This window comes from Oncorhynchus tshawytscha, linkage group LG21 (assembly GCF_018296145.1).
Source record: "Oncorhynchus tshawytscha isolate Ot180627B linkage group LG21, Otsh_v2.0, whole genome shotgun sequence".
In the NCBI taxonomy this organism is placed as follows: Eukaryota; Metazoa; Chordata; class Actinopteri; order Salmoniformes; family Salmonidae; genus Oncorhynchus; species Oncorhynchus tshawytscha.
This window is the reverse complement of record NC_056449.1, coordinates 19,914,614-19,933,032: the sequence shown is the minus strand read 5'-3', so window position 1 is coordinate 19,933,032 and position 18,419 is coordinate 19,914,614. Positions and strand designations below refer to the sequence as shown.

Here is an 18,419-nt window from a genome sequence, read left to right as displayed (position 1 = left end):
TGTCAGTTATGTAGAACTCAAGGCACACTTAATAACCAGCATGGCTACCACAGCATTCTGCAGTGATACACCATCCCATCATTTGTTTTTCAACAAGACAATGACCCAACACCCCTCCAGGCTGTGTAAGGGCAATTTGACCAAGAAGGAGAATGATGGAGTGCTGCATCAGATGACCTGGCCTCCATAATCACCTGAACTCAACCAAATTGAGATGGTTTAGGATGAGTTGGACCACAGAGTAAAGGAAAAGCTGCCAACAAGTGCTCAGCATGTGAGAACTCCTTCAAGACTTTTGGAAAAGTATTCCAGGTGAAGCTGGTTGAGAGAATGCCAAGAGTATGCAAAGCTGTCAAGGCAAAGGGTGGCTACTTTGAATAATCTCAAATATATTTTGATTGAACAATTTTTTCATTACTACATTAGTCCATGTGTTATTTCATAGTTTTGATGTCTTCACTATTAATCTACAATGTAGAAAGTAGTGAAAATAAAGAAAAACCCTTGAATGAGTAGGTGTCCAATCTTGACTTGTACTAATATAGAACACTTCCCCCTTCATAATAATCACATTTGTAATGCCATATAAGCTGTGCATGATGCATTATAATGTACTGCTCCCCATGTGGAGAGATGTATTTTGATAACATGGCCTATGAACACCCTCTTCATAATGCATAAGCACATGTATTACGCCTTATGAGCTATACATGACGCATATAATTCCTTATGAAGACAAAATGGGAAAGTATTACCACATCTGGTCATACAGTACAGGCCAATGTCCATGTTGGACAGGTTGATGAGTCTTGAGTGTATTTCACAGTGTAACTGGTGTAACAGGATATGGGTTTGATTATGCAAACGGAAATTATATTTTTTTAAACCATATTTTTGTGGATCCTGATGTATAAAGATGGTGGATCTTCCTACAAAATCAATCCAAGAAAATACGTTCTAGTTGAAGAACAAACTTTCTCCCAAATCAGTCTGGTACACATGCACAAGGCACGTTTATGATGGAAGCCCCAGACACTGACTGGTTAGGCTGGTTCTGTCATATTCAGTTCCCATTTAAAAATGTTTCATTTCCTCTTTTTGTTTGGGTGCCATTTTATGCTGACTCAAACACTCATACATCATAGTGAAAATGTTCGGTAAGAGGGAGGGGTGTAGCTACAGCGTACAAGAGTGAGTCAACAAAACACAGGGTGACAAAGTCTACCTGTTCCTTTCACATTATGGAGATTGACTTGACTTCAGGATTTATTACTTTGAACTTAGTGGGGCAAAAGGCACTATGTAGATTAGACAGGTAAGTCTGCATACAGGTGCCATACATTTCCACCCAGTACCTATTTAATAGTCTGGTTCCACATCTGTTTGCGCTGTGTCCAACTCCTTTGCTTGACAATGACCATAGGAGTTGGAAAGATGGCACAAACAGATCTGGGAACAGGCTACCTTTTCAACACTAATGGAAAAATGAAAAGGAGCAGAGATCCATCCAATCAATATACATTTCCACTAGATTAAGCCCTGAGGCAGATGGACTGAGCTATATTTAAAAAAAAATTAACAATGCGATAAACCAGTCAAATTTAAGCATGGCTCTTTTCATTTTGCTGTTTCAGTTTTCATCAACAGCGTAATTAATCAAGTTCAGACTCAACACTCATTGTCATATTCTGTGTTCAGTATTATTTGCCTTCTGAAAATCTCTCAATATGATCAATGCAGCCATTTTTGTCTCAACATCAAATCCTTGCTGGGTTATAATTAAGCACCTTACTATGATTTTTTAAATTGAAAACGTGGTGAAAAAGAAACAAAAATAGCAATTTCTCAAGCAAGAATTTTGCTAGGACTATCTGGGAGTGGTCTGGGTGGGGAGGGGAAAACTGAAAACTAGCTGTTATTGGCCGAGGGGTTTGGAACTCTTATTGGTCTATTAACTAAGGCTGTCTCTGGACCTGACAGTTCATGCAACTTTAGCATTCTGATAATGGAGTTCTGGTAGAATCCAGATTGAGGAGAAATCTCCACACAATGCATCCCTGACCACCTCCTGAAATGGTCAGACAGATCTGAACACAATCAGACCACAAAGCAACTTGTGGGTCTAGACCAGTCTTTTCATTGCAAGCTTTATGTTCTGATAGCCGAACTCGCATGTAACAGTAGACACAACCTAATTTACCACCTGGTGATATCACAAGGCAGGCCACAACTACATCCCTCCAAAACAGGCATTATTTTCAAACAGATCTTACATTTAAAAATCAGCATTATCCTAATTTTCACAATTTAGCAATACTATTCCAACCTCAGTGTGGAAATATATATAAAAAACAGGAAATCTCATTTTTTGACTGCACTGGGCCTTTAATATGTTGTCATATATTCCCTTGTTTGTTCTTTCTCTCTCCCGTTGTCGTCGGTGAGAAAGGCTCCTCAAATTAGTGTTCAAAGTAGGCTATATTTATGCCCTCAAGTCATCTCAAAATAACATCAAACCAAGTCATTGAGCAACAAAATTCCTTTAAGAAATCTAAATATGTAATTTCTCTTAACTATCCCTTTAAAATTGTGCCTTGAGCCCAACCTGCATGCCATACAACCTGTACAATTTGTCACACACTTTCCTAACACATGAGGCTTGTAACAGCCAGTTCTTTGAATACATTGAAAGCAGAGCTAACATATCAACCACTACCTGGTATCAATTATAATAGGTAACAGATGCAGAGTAAACACTTTACTGTTAAATTTTAACCACTGGAGGGGGAGGGACATTTGATTGAGGGCTCTCTAATCTAGACTTTAAACCATTTAACTTCACACTCAACACTGATAAGAGGATAGGTACAGGACTTGTTAAGTAACAAGAACTAAGAAATAATATTTTTTTGGTTCCCCTCAACTGTAGTTGAGGTGTCCATGAAAATGGGAGCAATTCTCAGTTTGAGACTTATCTGCCCAATTTCCTGCTTTTTAGCCCAGGACTAGGCTTAATCTGTGTCTGGGAAACCGGCTGATCATGTATTTCAAGAGTGGAGATGAGGAGAGGCCTCTAAGGTGGAGACGTTGCAGCCTTAAAAAAAAGTTGAACCAAGGAATATGTCATGCCTTAGCTTTGCCACTCCTGACATTTGCCTTCACTGAGTATCTCATACCAAGCCTTTATGAATACATAACACCGGCGCTAGCTGTCTGTTGGAAAGCAGAAGTGATTATGTACTTATGTACTATTATGTACTATGCAGTAGGCCTGCTGTGCAACCTCTCTATTTTGTAAGCTTTCTCTCACACACACACACACAGTAAACAGTTCTCTGACCCAGGAAAGAGTTCCATAATATTCGCCGCTGTATATTCTGACCAGAGTCCCTAGTGATCTCTAGGCCACAGTCATCTCAGCAACAACTGGGGCATGTTCTGCAGGTAGTGTGTGATTCCTTATTCTACATGTCATGTTTGTGCTAGACATAAATCTCCTATCTGAGCTTACCAAGGTTTGTGCCCGGTTGTCTTCATGACATATTGGCTTGAGACCAAGAATGGCCACAAGACTAAAGGTGCAGTCTGGACATTGCCCTTTGAACAATAAGAAAGAAACCCCAACCTACAGTTTAGGGTGCAGTTCAGTGACATCAATATATAATAATGAACTATAAAAAAAAAAAATAACACTACAATTGGTTTCTCAACTTAAGGACAATCAAATAAACCAGTTGGAATTGAAAACTGTCTGATATTAATGTTCAGAAACAAGTTGCATCAGCAACAAAAAGTTGTAACAGTGGAGCAGAGCAAAGTGATTCATTAATAAATCAGATCACAATGATGTGATTACATGAAATACCACACCAGTGACCTCTGACAGAGAGGAAAAAGGAACATAGTAGTGTGGAGAATCAATAAGGACCCAACAAGCCACTGCAATACAACGGCTGTGTTCCAAATGGCACCCTTTCCCCTATAGTGCACTACTTCTGACCAGGGCCCAGTAGATCAATATCTACTAATTGAGAAGGGACCGAAACCGTAAGACCCAAAATGCTGCCAGAGTGGCTATGAGGCAGTACCGCACACCTGAGTCCTTTGTAGAGATGACAACAGACATCTCTTGGGAGAATGGTGGCATGTGTCTTCCATTTCAAAGCACTTGGATGGAGGTGAAAAACATGGAAAGTCTCTCCCCCTAGCTCACCTCCTGGACTTGAAGTACAGTTATGAACAGGATCATTTCACTGAAATTCCCTCTCCCTATAAACAAAACCTAAAACAAATATTTTAGGGAAGAAAGACTACTTTATGATAATTGGAAATAGATAGTTGTTCTGAATATGAAATCAGGGCACTGACTGGGTTGTGTTTATTAGACACCAAAATGAAGAAGAAAACAGACAACCAGGGAGTGACTACCTTTACCTGTTCAATCATAAAAAACACATTTAATTGGCTAATTTAGACACACACACAGAGGGGAAGATGGATACCCGGGGGGACCTCAGGTCTGTTACTAGATATCCTCTGGCCAGAGTCACACTAAGGTCAGCACTTGGCAGTGCAATCTCTCCCCCTCCCGAGCCACACACAATATTTGAGGGATCTGACCGGGAGAAGCCAAGGGCCTCTCTGCTAGACTAGCCACCCCCATGAGGACTTGTACAGCAGCAGCCAGGCCTTCAGTTCACAGAGCCAAATGACTATCAAAGCCTGAGCCTGTTCATTTAGCATCAAACAGAAGAAAATACAGAAAATTAGGGACCTGGACCAATAAGAAATGCTCATTTCTGTTTGTTGCAAAACATACAAAGACCACACAATCCTATTGTACGAATCAATGCTGGAACAAGGAACAAAAGCATGGAGATCGCTTCATCCTACAATTTGTTTCTACCAATTTGGTTCATCTGTTTTGTGTAGGTGTTGCTCATTAGTAGGGCAGCTACTCTTCAGGGGGAGCCTCCATCACTAGACTGCTGATGGTTGGTGATAAGTAGAGGTTTACCCAGTTGGTTGGTTGTTCTTGGACTGGGTCCAGCCTGCTCAAGAGGACACTGCCTCTCTGTCCTCCAATCTATGCCCTGTTGCTACTTTTTAATCCAAAAACTAACATGAAAGGAACTTGGCCCTAATGCAGTGAATTGATTCCCAAGGAAGATGTGTGTGTTGGATCTTCACGGACAAACATCAATATAATTAGTGGAAGGAGAACTAAGCCGGATCTCCTAGAGTAATGTAATCGTAGGATTCCTCTAAAGTTGTTGCCCATGGGCTGTCAGAACTGGGCTGTGATTTGTTAGGGTACATAAAGCAGAACAGTGTGCAAACGAAAATGGAAAATGAACACAAGCCTTTGTTCTTGGCCAAGCTCAGATAGGACCGCTCAGTTGCACTCAGATTCAGACGGTTTTCTTTAGTTTGGTGCCTAAAGAACGAACCCATGGTTAGATCTATCTCCCCTCTGAAAACAACTACATATATTCAGTGTAAAGAGTAGAGGTTGACCGATTAATCGTAATGGCTGATTAATTAGGGTCGATTTCAAGTTCTCATAACAAATAGGAATTTTTGGACACCGATTTGGCCAATTTAAAAAATATATTTTAACACTTTCATTTAACTAGGCAAGTCAGTTAAGAACACATTCTTATTTTCAATGACGGTAAAATAAAAAAATAGTTTCCGGATATGACCTACAGCTCATATTTCTGTGTGTTTTCATGTTATAACTAAGTCTATGATTTGATAGAGCAGTCTGACAGCAGCAGGCTCGTAAGCATTCATTCAAACAGCACTTTAGTACGTTTTGCCAGCAGCTCTGCTGTTTATGACTTCAAGCCTATCACCTCCCGAGATTAGGCTCGTGTAACCGATGTGAACTGGCTAGCTAGTTAGCGGGGTGCGAGCGAATAGCGTTTCAAACGTCACTCGCTCTGAGACTTGGAGTGGTTGTTCCCCTTGCTCTGCAAGGGCCGCGGCTTTTGTGGAGCGATGGGTAACGCTACTTCGAGGGTGGCAGTTGTCGTTGTGTTCCTGGTTCGAGCCCAGGTAGGAGCGAGGAGAGGGACGGAAGCTATACTGTTACACTGGCATTACTAAAGTGCCTATAAGAACATCCAATAGTCAAAGGTTAATGAAATACAAATGGTAGAGAGAAATAGTCCTATAATTCCTATAATAAGTACAACCTAAAACTTCTTACCTGGGAATATTGAAGACTCATGTTAAAAGGAACCACCAGCTTTCATATGTTCTCATGTTCTGAGCAAGGAACTTAAAACGTTAGCTTTCTTACATGGCACATATTGCACTTTTACTTTCTTCTCCAACACTTTGTTTTTGCATTATTTAAACCAAATTGAACACGTTTCATTATTTATTTGAGGCTAAATTGATTTTATTGATGTATTATATTAAGTTAAAATAAGTGTTCATTAAGTATTGTTGTAATTGTCATTACTACAAACAAAACAAAAAAAAATATATATATATATATTTAAAAAATATACAAATTTTAAAAATCGGTATCGGCGTTGAAAAATCATAATCGGTCGACCTCTAGTAAAAAGAGGATGCTACACCAGCGATGATTATCCTGACCAGTAGCCTATTGGTGTAAACCATGAAAGCACAGCCATCAAAAGGGGTTTCCATCATTGTTTCCTTACTCACATAAGACTAGTAGTTTAGTCTACTATATTAGTAACATTCTTGCTAAATGAGGAATGTCAAACTGTCGCCAGATACAACAGACCCTCCGTGTCCAGCTGCAGAATCTGTCCCATAGATGATCCATGGCAACCTCATTCCATAATTCCATGTGCTGTAGCCAACGCCTATTGTCATGCCATACAGTCCATAATGGACATACAGTACCAGTCAAAAGTTTGGACACACCTACTCATTCAAGGGTATTTTTTACTATTTTCTACATAGTAGAATAGTGAAGACATCAAAACTATAAAATAACACTTATGGAATCATATAGTAAGTAATAAAAAGTGTTACACAAATCAAAATGTATTTTAAATTTGAGATTCTTCAAAGTAGCCGCTCTTTGCTTGTTGACAGCTTTACACACTTAGCAATATCTTAACCAGCTTCACCTGGAATGCTTTTCCTACTGTCTTGAAGGAGTTCCCAAGGCTTTCGACTCTGTCAATCACCATATTCTTATCGGCAGACTCAGTAGCCTCGGTTTTTCTGATGACTGCCTTGCCTGGTTCACCAACTACTTAGCAGACAGAGTTTAGTGTGTCAAATCGGAAGGCATGCTGTCCGGTCCTCTGGCAGTCTCTATGGGGGTGCCCACAGGGTTCAATTCTCGGGCCGACTCTTTTCTCTGTATATATCAATGATGTTGCTCTTGCTGCGGGCGATTCCCTGATCCACCTCTACGCAGACACCATTCTGTATACTTCCGGCCCGTCCTTGGACACTGTGCTATCTAACCTCCAAACGAGCTTCAATGCCATACAACACTCCTTCCGTGGCCTCCAACTGCTCTTAAACACTAGTAAAACCAAATGCATGCTTTTCAACCGTTCGCTGCCTGCACCCGCACGCCCGACTAGCATCACCACCCTGGATGGTTCCGACCTAGAATGTGTGGACATCTATAAGTACCTAGGTGTCTGGCTAGACTGTAAACTCTCCTTCCAGACTCATATCAAACATCTCCAATCTAAAATCTAATCTAGAGTCGGCTTTCTATTCCGCAACAAAGCCTCCTTCACTCATGCCGCCAAACTTACCCTAGTAAAACTGCCTATCCTACCGATCCTCGACTTCGGCGATGTCATCTACAAAATAGCTTCCAACACTCTACTCAGCAAACTGGATGCAGTTTATCGCAGTGCCATCCGTTTTGTTACTAAAGCACCTTATACCACCCACCACTGCGACCTGTATGTTCTAGTCGGCTGGCCCTCGCTACATATTCGTCGCCAGACCCACTGGCTCCAGGTCATCTACAAGTCCATGCTAGGTAAAGCTCCGCCTTCTCAGTTCACTGGTCACGATGGCAACAAGCACCCGTAGCACGCGCTCCAGCAGGTGTATCTCACTGATCATCCCTAAAGCCAACACCTTCTCTGCTGCCTGTGACTGGAACGAATTGCAAAAATCGCTGAAGTTCGAGACTTATCTCCCTCACCAACTTCAAACATCTGCTATCTGAGCAGCTAACCGATCGCTGCAGCTGTACATAGTCTATTGGTAAATAGCCCACCCAATTTTACCTACCTCATCCCCATACTGTTTATATTTATTTACTGTTCTGCTCTTTTGCACACCAATATCTCTACCTGTACATGACCATCTGATCATTTATCACTCCAGTGTTAATCTGCAAAATTGTAATTATTCACCTACCTCATGCCTTTTGCACACAATGTATATAGACTCTTTTTTTCTACTGTGTTATTGACTTGTTAATTGTTTACTCCATGTGTAACTCTGTTGTCTGTTCACACTGCTATGCTTTATCTTGGCCAGGTCGCAGTTGCAAATGAGAACTTGTTCTCAACTAGCCTACCTGGTTAAATAAATGTGAAATAAACCAAAAATCTCCAATTTGGACTCATCAGATCAAAAGGACAGATTTCCACCAGTCTAATGTCCATTGCTCGTGTTTCTTGGCCTAAGCAAGTCTCTTCTTCTCGTTGGTGTCCTTTAGTAGTGGTTTATTTGCAGCAATTCGACCATGAAGGCCTGATTCACACAGTCTCCTCTGAACAGTTGAGGTTGAGATGCTTCTGTTACTTGAACCCTACGACACATTTATTTGGGCTGCAATCTGAGGTGCAGTTAACTCTAATGAACTTGTCCTCTGCAGCAGAGGTAACTCTAGGTCTTCCTTTCCTGTGGCGATCCTCATGAGAGCTAGTTTTGTCATAGTGCTTGATGTTTTTTTGCGACCGCACTTGAAGAAACTTCTTGAAGTTCTTGAAATGCTCCAGATTGACTGACCTTCATGTCTTAAAGTAATGATGGACTATCGTTTCAGTTTGCTTATTTGAGCTGTTCTTGTCATAATATGGACTTGGTCATTTACCAATAGGGATATCTTCTTTATACCACCCCTACCTTGTCACAGCACAACTGATTGTCTCAAACGCATTAAGGAAAGAAATTCAACAAATTAACTTAACAATGCACACCTATTCATTTAAATGCATTCCAGGTGACTACCTCATGAAGCTGGTTGAGAGAATGTCAAGAGTGTGCAAAGCTATAATCAAAGCAAAGGGTGGCTACTTTGAAGAATCTCAAATATAAACAAATATAGTTTAACACTTTTTTGATTACTACATGATTCCGTAAGTGTTATTTCTCATGTAGATGTCTTCACTATTCTACAATGTCAAAAATACATATTATTTCAAATAGAAAAACCCTTGAATGAGTAGGTGTCCAAACTTTTGACTTGTACTGTACATACAGTCCAAAGAGCTCATGGGACAAGGCCAGATCCATGGGAATTGGAGAAGTCCCGTCTATATAGATGTCTCTCTATTTTTACGTGATTTTGACTTGTCTGGCCCATGATCCATGGGCATTTTAAGATGTAGACATCTATGTGTTAGGACAGGTATTCCCATTGCGCGTACCCGCAAGTAAAAATGTGATTCACCTCCACATTTTCAATCAATACATTTATATTTTCCAATGTGAGTAGCCACGTTTCACTGCCAAAAATAAAATTAAACCATCTAGTGTTCAGCGAAATAACAATGTCAAATACAGGTAGCCTAGTCAAATAATTCCACTAACGGTCTGTATGTAGCCAAACCGTAGCTGCTGCTCTTTCCATTTACTCGAAAATTAATAAATGGTTAAATAAAATTTAGCCCCGCATCCACAGAGACACATACCATCTCTACTGGTAGTACTGCTACTGCCAACAGTACACCTGCACCTGTTGACGAAACAAGTTGTTCTGTGTCAACGATCACATCCAATGCTAGCATCAGTAATTCTACATGTTGTTAGCCCAGCTAGCATGGACACACAGTTGTGAAGCTGATGCAGCCAAAGAGCTACTGCCCCCTTACCCGAGAAAGCTCCGAACAGACAGGGACATGGACCATCGAAGAGGTCCAAATATGATGAGAAATACACTGATTTGGGGTTCACTTATATTTGGGAGTAGAGCCTTTCCTCAGCCACAGTGTGTTATAAACTCAGCAAAAAAAGAAACATCCTCTCACTGTCAACTGTGTAAATTTACATGTGTAAATATTTGTATGAACATAATATTCTACAAGGACAAATCTAACAAGTTCCACAGACATGTGACTAACAGAAATGGAATAATGTGTCCCTGAACAACAGGGGGAGGGGGGGGGGTCAAAATCAAAAGTAACAGTCAGTATCTGGTGTAGCCACCAGCTGCATTAAGTACTGCAGTGCATCCCCTCCTCATGGACTGTACCAGATTAGCCAGTTCTTGCTGTGGGTGTTCCCCCACTCTTCCACCAAGGCACCTGCAAGTTCCCGGACATTTCTGGGGGGAATGGCCCTAGCCCTCACCCGCCGATCCAACAGGTCCCAGACGAGCACAATGGGACTGAGGGCCGGGCTCTTTGCTGGCCATGGCAGACCACCGACATTCCTATCTTGCAGGGAATCACTCACAGAACGCGCAGTATGGCTGGTGGCATTCTCATGCTGGAGGGACATGTCAGGATGAGCCTGCAGGAAGGGTACCACATGACGGAGGAGGATGTCTCCTTGTTACGCACAGTGTTGATATTGCCTGCAATGACAACAAGCTCAGTCCGATGATGCTGTGACACCACCCCAGACCATGACAGACCCTCCACCTCCAAATCGATCCCACTCCAGAGTACAGGCCTCGGTATAATGCGCATTCCTTCGACAATAAACACGAATCCGACCCTCACCCATGGTGAGACAAAACCGCAACTCATCAGTGAAGTGCACTTTTTGCCAGTCCTGTCTGGTCCAGCGACAGTTGGTTTGTGGCCTACAAACCCTCAGTCCAGCCTCTCTCAGCCTATTGCGGAGACTCTGAGCACTGATGGAGTGATTGTGCGTTCCTGGTGTAACTCGGGCAGTTGTTGTTGCCATCCTGTACCTGTCCCGCAGGTGTGATGTTCGGATGTACCGATCCTGTGCAGGTGTTGTTACACATGGTCTGCCACTGCGAGGACCATCAGCTGTCCGTCCTGTCTCCATGTAGCGCTGTCTTAGGCGTCTCACAGTACAGACATTGCAATTTATTTATCTGGCCACATCTGTAGTCCTCATTCCTCCTTGCAGCATGCCTAAGGCACGTTTACACAGATGAGCAGGGACCCTGGGCATCTTTCTTTTGGTGTTTTTCAGAGTCAGTAGAAAGGCCTCCTAAGTTCTCATAACTGTGACCTTAACTGCCTACCCTCTATAAGCTGTTCGTGTCTTAACGACCATTCCACAGGTGCATGTTCATTAATTGCTTATGGTTCATTGAACAAGCATAGGAAACAGTGTTTAAACCCTTTACAATGAAGATCTGTGAAGTTATTTGGATTTTTACAAATTATCTTTGAAAGAAAGTTTCTTTTTTTGCTGAGTTTATGTGCAAAAGTACTCTCTCACAACTCGATGAAACCGTCACAACTCGATGAAACCTTCACAACTCGATGAAACCGTCACAACTCGATGAAACCGTCACAACTCGATGAAACCGTCACAACTCGATGAAACCGTCACAACTCTTGCGCAGAAACTTAGAAACCAAAAAGCCATTTTGAAAAATAAGCCGAGGGAGTTTGAGCGAGAATTAAGACGACTTTCGAGTAGTAAGACATAAAAGCAACAGATACCATTAATAAGGGGCTAGAAGTGTCTTATATGGTGAGCTACCGTGTGGCTAGACCAGGCAAGCCCCATACTATTGTGGAGGACTTAATTCTTCCTGCTGCTGCGGATATGGCTGGGACAACACGGGGGAAAAGGCCAAAAAAACTATACAGACAATTCCTCCATCAAACAACACTGTTTCACGACACATCAGTGACATGGCAGAAGATGTTTTGAAACAATCACTGCTTCGCATACAACCCAGTGAATTATTTGCATTACAGCTGGATGAGTCAACAGATGTGGCGGGCCTGGCACAGCTCCTGGTATTTGTCCGTTACTTTTATGGGGTGTCAATTAAGGAAGACATCCTCTTCTGCACACCACTGGAAACCAGGACAACAGGAGAGGATATTTTTAAAGTACAGGACAACTTTGTGACATTAAATTGACTTTGGTGGTCAAGATGTGTTGGTATGTGTATTGATGGCGCAAAAGCCATGACAGGGAGTGGTAACGTGCGTGCAAACAGTTGCTCCAGACGCCACTTGGGTACACTGCAGCATCCACCAAGTCTCTTGCTGCCAAGGAAATGCCTGACAGCTTGAAATAGGTTTTGGACACTACAGTGAAAATGGTTAACTTTGTTAAAGCAAGGCCCCTGAACTCTTGTGTATTTTCTTCATTATGTAATGATATGGACAGCGACCATGTAATGCTTTTACAACATACAGAATTGAGCTGGTTATCAAGGGGCAAAATATTGACACGTTTTTTTTTTTTTAAATTGAGAGACGAGCTTAAAGTTCTTTTCTGGCCATAATTTTCACTTGTCTGACTGCTTGCATGATGTTTCTCACACAACTGGCCTATCTGGGTGATGCTTTTTCTCGCCTGAATGATCTGAATCCAGGATTACAGGGAGTCTTCGCAATTATATTCAATATGCGGGACAAAATTGAGGCTATGATTAAGAAGTTGGAGCTCTTCTCTGTCTGCATTAACAAGGACAACACACAGGTGTTTCCATCATTGTATGATTTTTTGTGTGCAAATGAACTCAAGCTTACAGACAATGTCAAATGTGATATAACAGATGACAAACAACTGGATTCATTATCCCTTTCATGCCAGTCCACTTACCAATATCTGAACAAGAGAGCCTCATCGAAATTGCAACAAGCGGTTCTGTGAAAATGTAATTTAATCAGAAGCCACTGCCAGATTTCTGGATTGGGCTGTGCTCAGAGGATCCTGCCTTGGCAAATTGCACTGGTAAGACACTGATGACCATTGCAACCACATACCTATGTGAGAGTGGATTCTCTGCCCTCACTACAATGAAAACTAAAGAGGCACAAGACTGTGTGGGGGAAATGATTTAAGGCTGAGACTCTCTCCAATACAACCCAACATTGCAGAGTTATGTGTATCCTTTCCAGCACTCCCTTCATTAACCTGTGGTGAGTTATTCACAATTGTCAATGAACAAATAAGGTTTTATATGTAGGATGGTTAAATAAAGAGTAAAATTATTGATTATTATTATTTGTGCCCTGGTCCTACGTATAAGAGCTCCTTCTCACGAGCCGGGTTGTGATGAACTTACACTCGTTCTTAAGTTTAATAAATGTATTGTATAATTTGCGTGTGGCAGGCGAACAATGATGGCAAAAAACAACATTTGAGAGTGTGCTGACCCTGGTGCTAGAGGAGGTATGCAGCTGGAGGTTAAATGTTTGTAGGTGTACGGGACTATAAAAAGTTTGGGAACCACTATGTTAGGACATTTAATATTTTTTGAGATATAGTATAGTGGAAATGAAAGATCCCAGATATCACTTCAGTTTCCGATAGAGGAGTGACTAGATGTTGGTTAGTGGTAGTGAGCTACTCTCTCAAACATGCCTCCTGAAAAGCATGAAAACCACAGTGCCTCTTTCTTCAGCAAATTGTCATTAGCCTGTCAAGGGGCTAGATCTGATATGGCTCAAATTGCTCTGTAATGGAGAGTTTTGAATTACAGCCCCTGTTCCCCAGCTCAATCTCTATGTTAATATTCAGGCCTCGCCATGAGAGATGATTATAGGGCAACTGTAATACGAACGTAGTGTGCTAACGGCGATCTGGCCATTAGTTACTGTTGGGCCTGGTCCAACCTCAGGCGCTAAACTAGTGGGATCAGCAATATCAGTCTCCACTCTGGCTCCGGGGCGAGACAACAGTTCCCTCTGTGGAGATTCAGAGAACATGTTCTGTTCATTATGCCAAAATGTTTCAATAACGTAAAATAAAATTGAGCGTTATTGATTGGACGAGTCCAGATATAGCCCCTCCCTGTTTCGGTCCGTTTTCTTACATTTGGTGCCTAATGAACACGACCCAGACTCCCATTGAGCACACACAGATGGAAAGGGCTGCACATTTACTGTAAGGCCAGAGGCCCCAGGGAGCTACAGTCTGCAGCCACCGCTGTAGCTCCTCAGCAGTCCACTGGATAATTACATTAGGCCAAGAAGCCTAGCAGTGACGGTCCCTGTCCAGTAGAATTACTTGGTAAAACTTGATTCCAGCTGTTAGAATATCATGCATTACATTTCATGGAGGAAAACATTTTGTATTTATAGGGCAAAACTAGTCATCAGCCTGGACACTGGACCACTTTTACTTGAGGCCTCAATTATTTTTATTAATGAATGATAAATCTGCAACAAACCAAAAAATATTTAGACAGGCACACTGACAAGGCATTGACACTTTCGACTCTGTCAATCACCACATCCTCATCGGCAGACTCGACAGCCTTGGTTTCTCAAATGATTGCCTCGCCTGGTTCACCAACTACTTCTCTGATAGAGTTCAGTGTGTCAAATCGGAGGGTCTGCTGTCCGGACCTCTGGCAGTCTCTATGGGGGTGCCACAGGGTTCAATTCTTGGACCGACTCTCTTCTCTGTATACATCAATGAGGTCGCTCTTGCTGCTGGTGAGTCTCTGATCCACCTCTACGCAGACGACACCATTCTATATACTTCCGGCCCTTCTTTGGACACTGTGTTAACAACCCTCCAGGCAAGCTTCAATGCCATACAACTCTCCTTCCGTGGCCTCCAATTGCTCTTAAATACAAGTAAAACTAAATGCATGCTCTTCAACCGATCGCTACCTGCACCTAACCGCCTGTCCAACATCACTACTCTGGACGGCTCTGACTTAAAATACGTGGACAACTACAAATACTTAGGTGTCTGGTTAGACTGTAAACTCTCCTTCCAGACCCATATCAAACATCTCCAATCCAAAGTTAAATCTAGAATTGGCTTCCTATTTCGCAACAAAGCATCCTTCACTCATGCTGCCAAACATACCCTTGTAAAACTGACCATCCTACCAATCCTCGACTTTGGCGATGTCATTTACAAAATAGCCTCCAATACCCTACTCAACAAATTGGATGCAGTCTATTACAGTGCAATCCGTTTTGTCACCAAAGCCCCATATACTACCCACCATTGCGACCTGTACGCTCTCGTTGGCTGGCCGTCGCTTCATACTCGTCGCCAAACCCACTGGCTCCATGTCATCTACAAGACCCTGCTAGGTAAAGTCCCCCCTTATCTCAGCTCGCTGGTCACCATAGCATCTCCCACCTGTAGCACACGCTCCAGCAGGTATATCTCTCTAGTCACCCCCAAAACCAATTCTTTCTTTGGCCGCCTCTCCTTCCAGTTCTCTGCTGCCAATGACTGGAATGAACTACAAAAATCTCTGAAACTGGAAACACTTATCTCCCTCACTAGCTTTAAGCACCAACTGTCAGAGCAGCTCACAGATTACTGCACCTGTACATAGCCCACCTATAATTTAGCCCAAACAACTACCTCTTTCCCAACTGTATTTAATTTTTATTTATTTATTTATTTTGCTCCTTTGCACCCCATTATTTTTATTTCTACTTTGCACATTCTTCCATTGCAAAACTACCATTCCAGTGTTTTACTTGCTATATTGTATTTACTTTGCCACCATGGCCTTTTTTGCCTTTACCTCCCTTCTCACCTCATTTGCTCACATTGTATATAGACTTGTTTATACTGTATTATTGACTGTATGTTTGTTTTACTCCATGTGTAACTCTGTGTCGTTGTATCTGTCGAACTGCTTTGCTTTATCTTGGCCAGGTCGCAATTGTAAATGAGAACTTGTTCTCAACTTGCCTACCTGCTTAAATAAAGGTAAAATAAATAAAATTGCCCGAACTGCTCTTTGGCCAGTCTGTTTCTGGGGGGCTACGGTTTCACTCTGAAACCTCAGTTGTAAAACACCTGGCCAGCTAGCTCCACCTGCCAAGTCAAATACAGGTGCAGGTTAGGTTAAATGGTTACAGTTAGGGGAAGGGTTAGCTAACATGCTAGTAGTTGGAAAGTAGCAAGTAGTTGAAAAATTGATAATTAGCTAAAATGCTAAAGTTGTCCATGATGAGATTCAAACACGCAACCTTTGTTACCTAGATTTTCATCCACCACAATCAAAGTATGTCATATGTAGCTCTCCTAAACATATAATACTAATTTGAGTGTTACGGATTTACACTTACTATGTTACGTCGTCTATGAGACCAGGCTGTAAAGCTAGGTTTGATGTTTTATTATTATGTTCTGAAAGGCAATGCTTAATGTTTAGCTAGGGCCCCTTTCACTGGACAGTAAGGGAATTAAATATGAAAGACTAGATATTAATCAATAATGGTTTCTGTCCGATACCACTCAGCCAACGATTTTCGTGGGGAGAATTTTTTTTCTTCAATATTTGATATGCCTCATCACTTAATGCATAGCTTGGTACAGGGTAAATAAAGGCTATTTTAGGCCTACTACATGTTATTAGTTTCATCAGACTTGCGGCCCTAAAAGTACCTCATCCTAGAAAACATTTTACACACCTAAGGAAACGTCATGGGACATTGATTTGTTCAGAATTTATTGAGAAAACACGGCCGAATTATTTTGACAGCTTGCTTGGTTGTTTGATCATCGCCCAAATAAACAATGGATAAACAGATCTACTTACTCGAATGCGAAGAACAAGGAGCAGGTGCCAACGATGAGAAATAAGGTTAGATAGAAGACGCCTTTCTGCCGGGCCATCATTACGCGTCCATCACAGCAGAAAGTGTTTTTCCCTGGGAGCTTTTCCCATTTTCGTACCTTCCGTGTCATCATTACCGCCGACATGCTGACAGTTTTCGATCAACTCAGTAAGCTATAGTGACATATGTTTATAGGCCACTGGATGTAAATTACAAAATTTACTTGACTTTCAAAACGAAAATTATACGGTAAAGTACATTTCCCTGAGACAGGAAATATCCGTGAGATGTTTTTTTTCCTTCACCTTTTATACGGGCGATTCAGCTCACAAATAAGCGTATTCCTATGAACACTCCACGTTAGCTGTTCTGAAATGACATGATTGTGAAGCACTTGTCGTTCGTGTCATTCATTTTAACAAATCCATGCATCTATCCATATTTTCGACAATCAAAGTTCTCCTCGTTTCAGTGCGTCCACATCCTTCCAGTGCCAGAGGGCTTCCATTCTAGAGTAGAACAGTAATCAGTATCTTAAATTCTCCCCTTTAATAACGGAATTTGTTTGAGTCAGATCTTTTTGGCCCAAAGGAAAGAATTCCAGTCTTGCTACTCGCATCAGGAGCGTGGACCTTGACCGAGTGACATCCATAAAACTGATAATACATGCGCGCACATGACAGTCATCGCTTGGTTTATGTTGATATTAGTCTATTCAGTAAGACATAACACATTTAAAAAAAAAAAAAAAAACAATAGTTCTATATCATAAATAATCGTTGCCTAAATAAGGTGTTTTGATTTCCCGCAAGACGCGATGCGAGTTTGTCTCGTTTCTAATCAATGGGTGCAGGAAACACGCCTAGATTAAAATGTCTTATTTTAAAGGGGCAGTACAGAAAGCAAGGAACAAAGGAGGTTGAGTTCTCTATTTGAAACATTGGGATATTACGCTACCAATTAAAAATATAAACGCAACAATTTCAAAGATTTTACTGAGTTACAGTTCATATAAGGAAATCAGTCAATTTAAATAAATTAGTCCGTAATCTATGGATTTCACATGGCTGGGAATACAGATATGCATCTGTTGGTCACAGATACCTTTAAAAAAGGTTGTACGCGTCGATCCAGACCATCCCATACATGCTCAATGGGTGACATGTCTGGAGAGTATGCAGGCCATGGAAGAACTGGGACATTTTTAGCTTCCAGGAAATGTGTACCGATCCTTGCGACATGGGGCCGTGCATTATAATGCTGAAACATGAGGTGATGGCGGCGGATGATTGGCACGACAATGGGCCTCAGGATCTCATCACAGTATCTCTGTGCAATCAAATTGCATGATAAAATGCAATTGGATTCGTTGTCCATAGCTTATGCCTGCCCATACCATAAACCCACCGCCACCATGGGGCACTCTGTTCACAACGTTGACATCAGCAAAACCGTCGCTGACGCTGTGCCGTACACGTGGTCTGCGGTTGTAAGGCCAGTTGGATATACTGC

At 41.8% G+C, this 18,419-nt stretch overlaps 1 protein-coding gene across 1 annotated transcript in view; it reads right to left on the bottom strand.

Moving 5' to 3' along the window:
- The window catches only part of LOC112221079 (palmitoyltransferase ZDHHC9), a 44,374-nt gene extending 26,627 nt beyond the window's left edge, over window positions 1–17,747 (bottom strand). The window contains exon 1 of the mRNA XM_024383177.2: window positions 16,889–17,747. Within this exon, the coding sequence (XP_024238945.2) occupies window positions 16,889–17,052 (164 nt within the window). The 5' untranslated portion in view covers window positions 17,053–17,747. The remainder of the gene's footprint in view (window positions 1–16,888) is intronic.
- Between the last annotated feature and the right edge of the window lie 672 nt (window positions 17,748–18,419).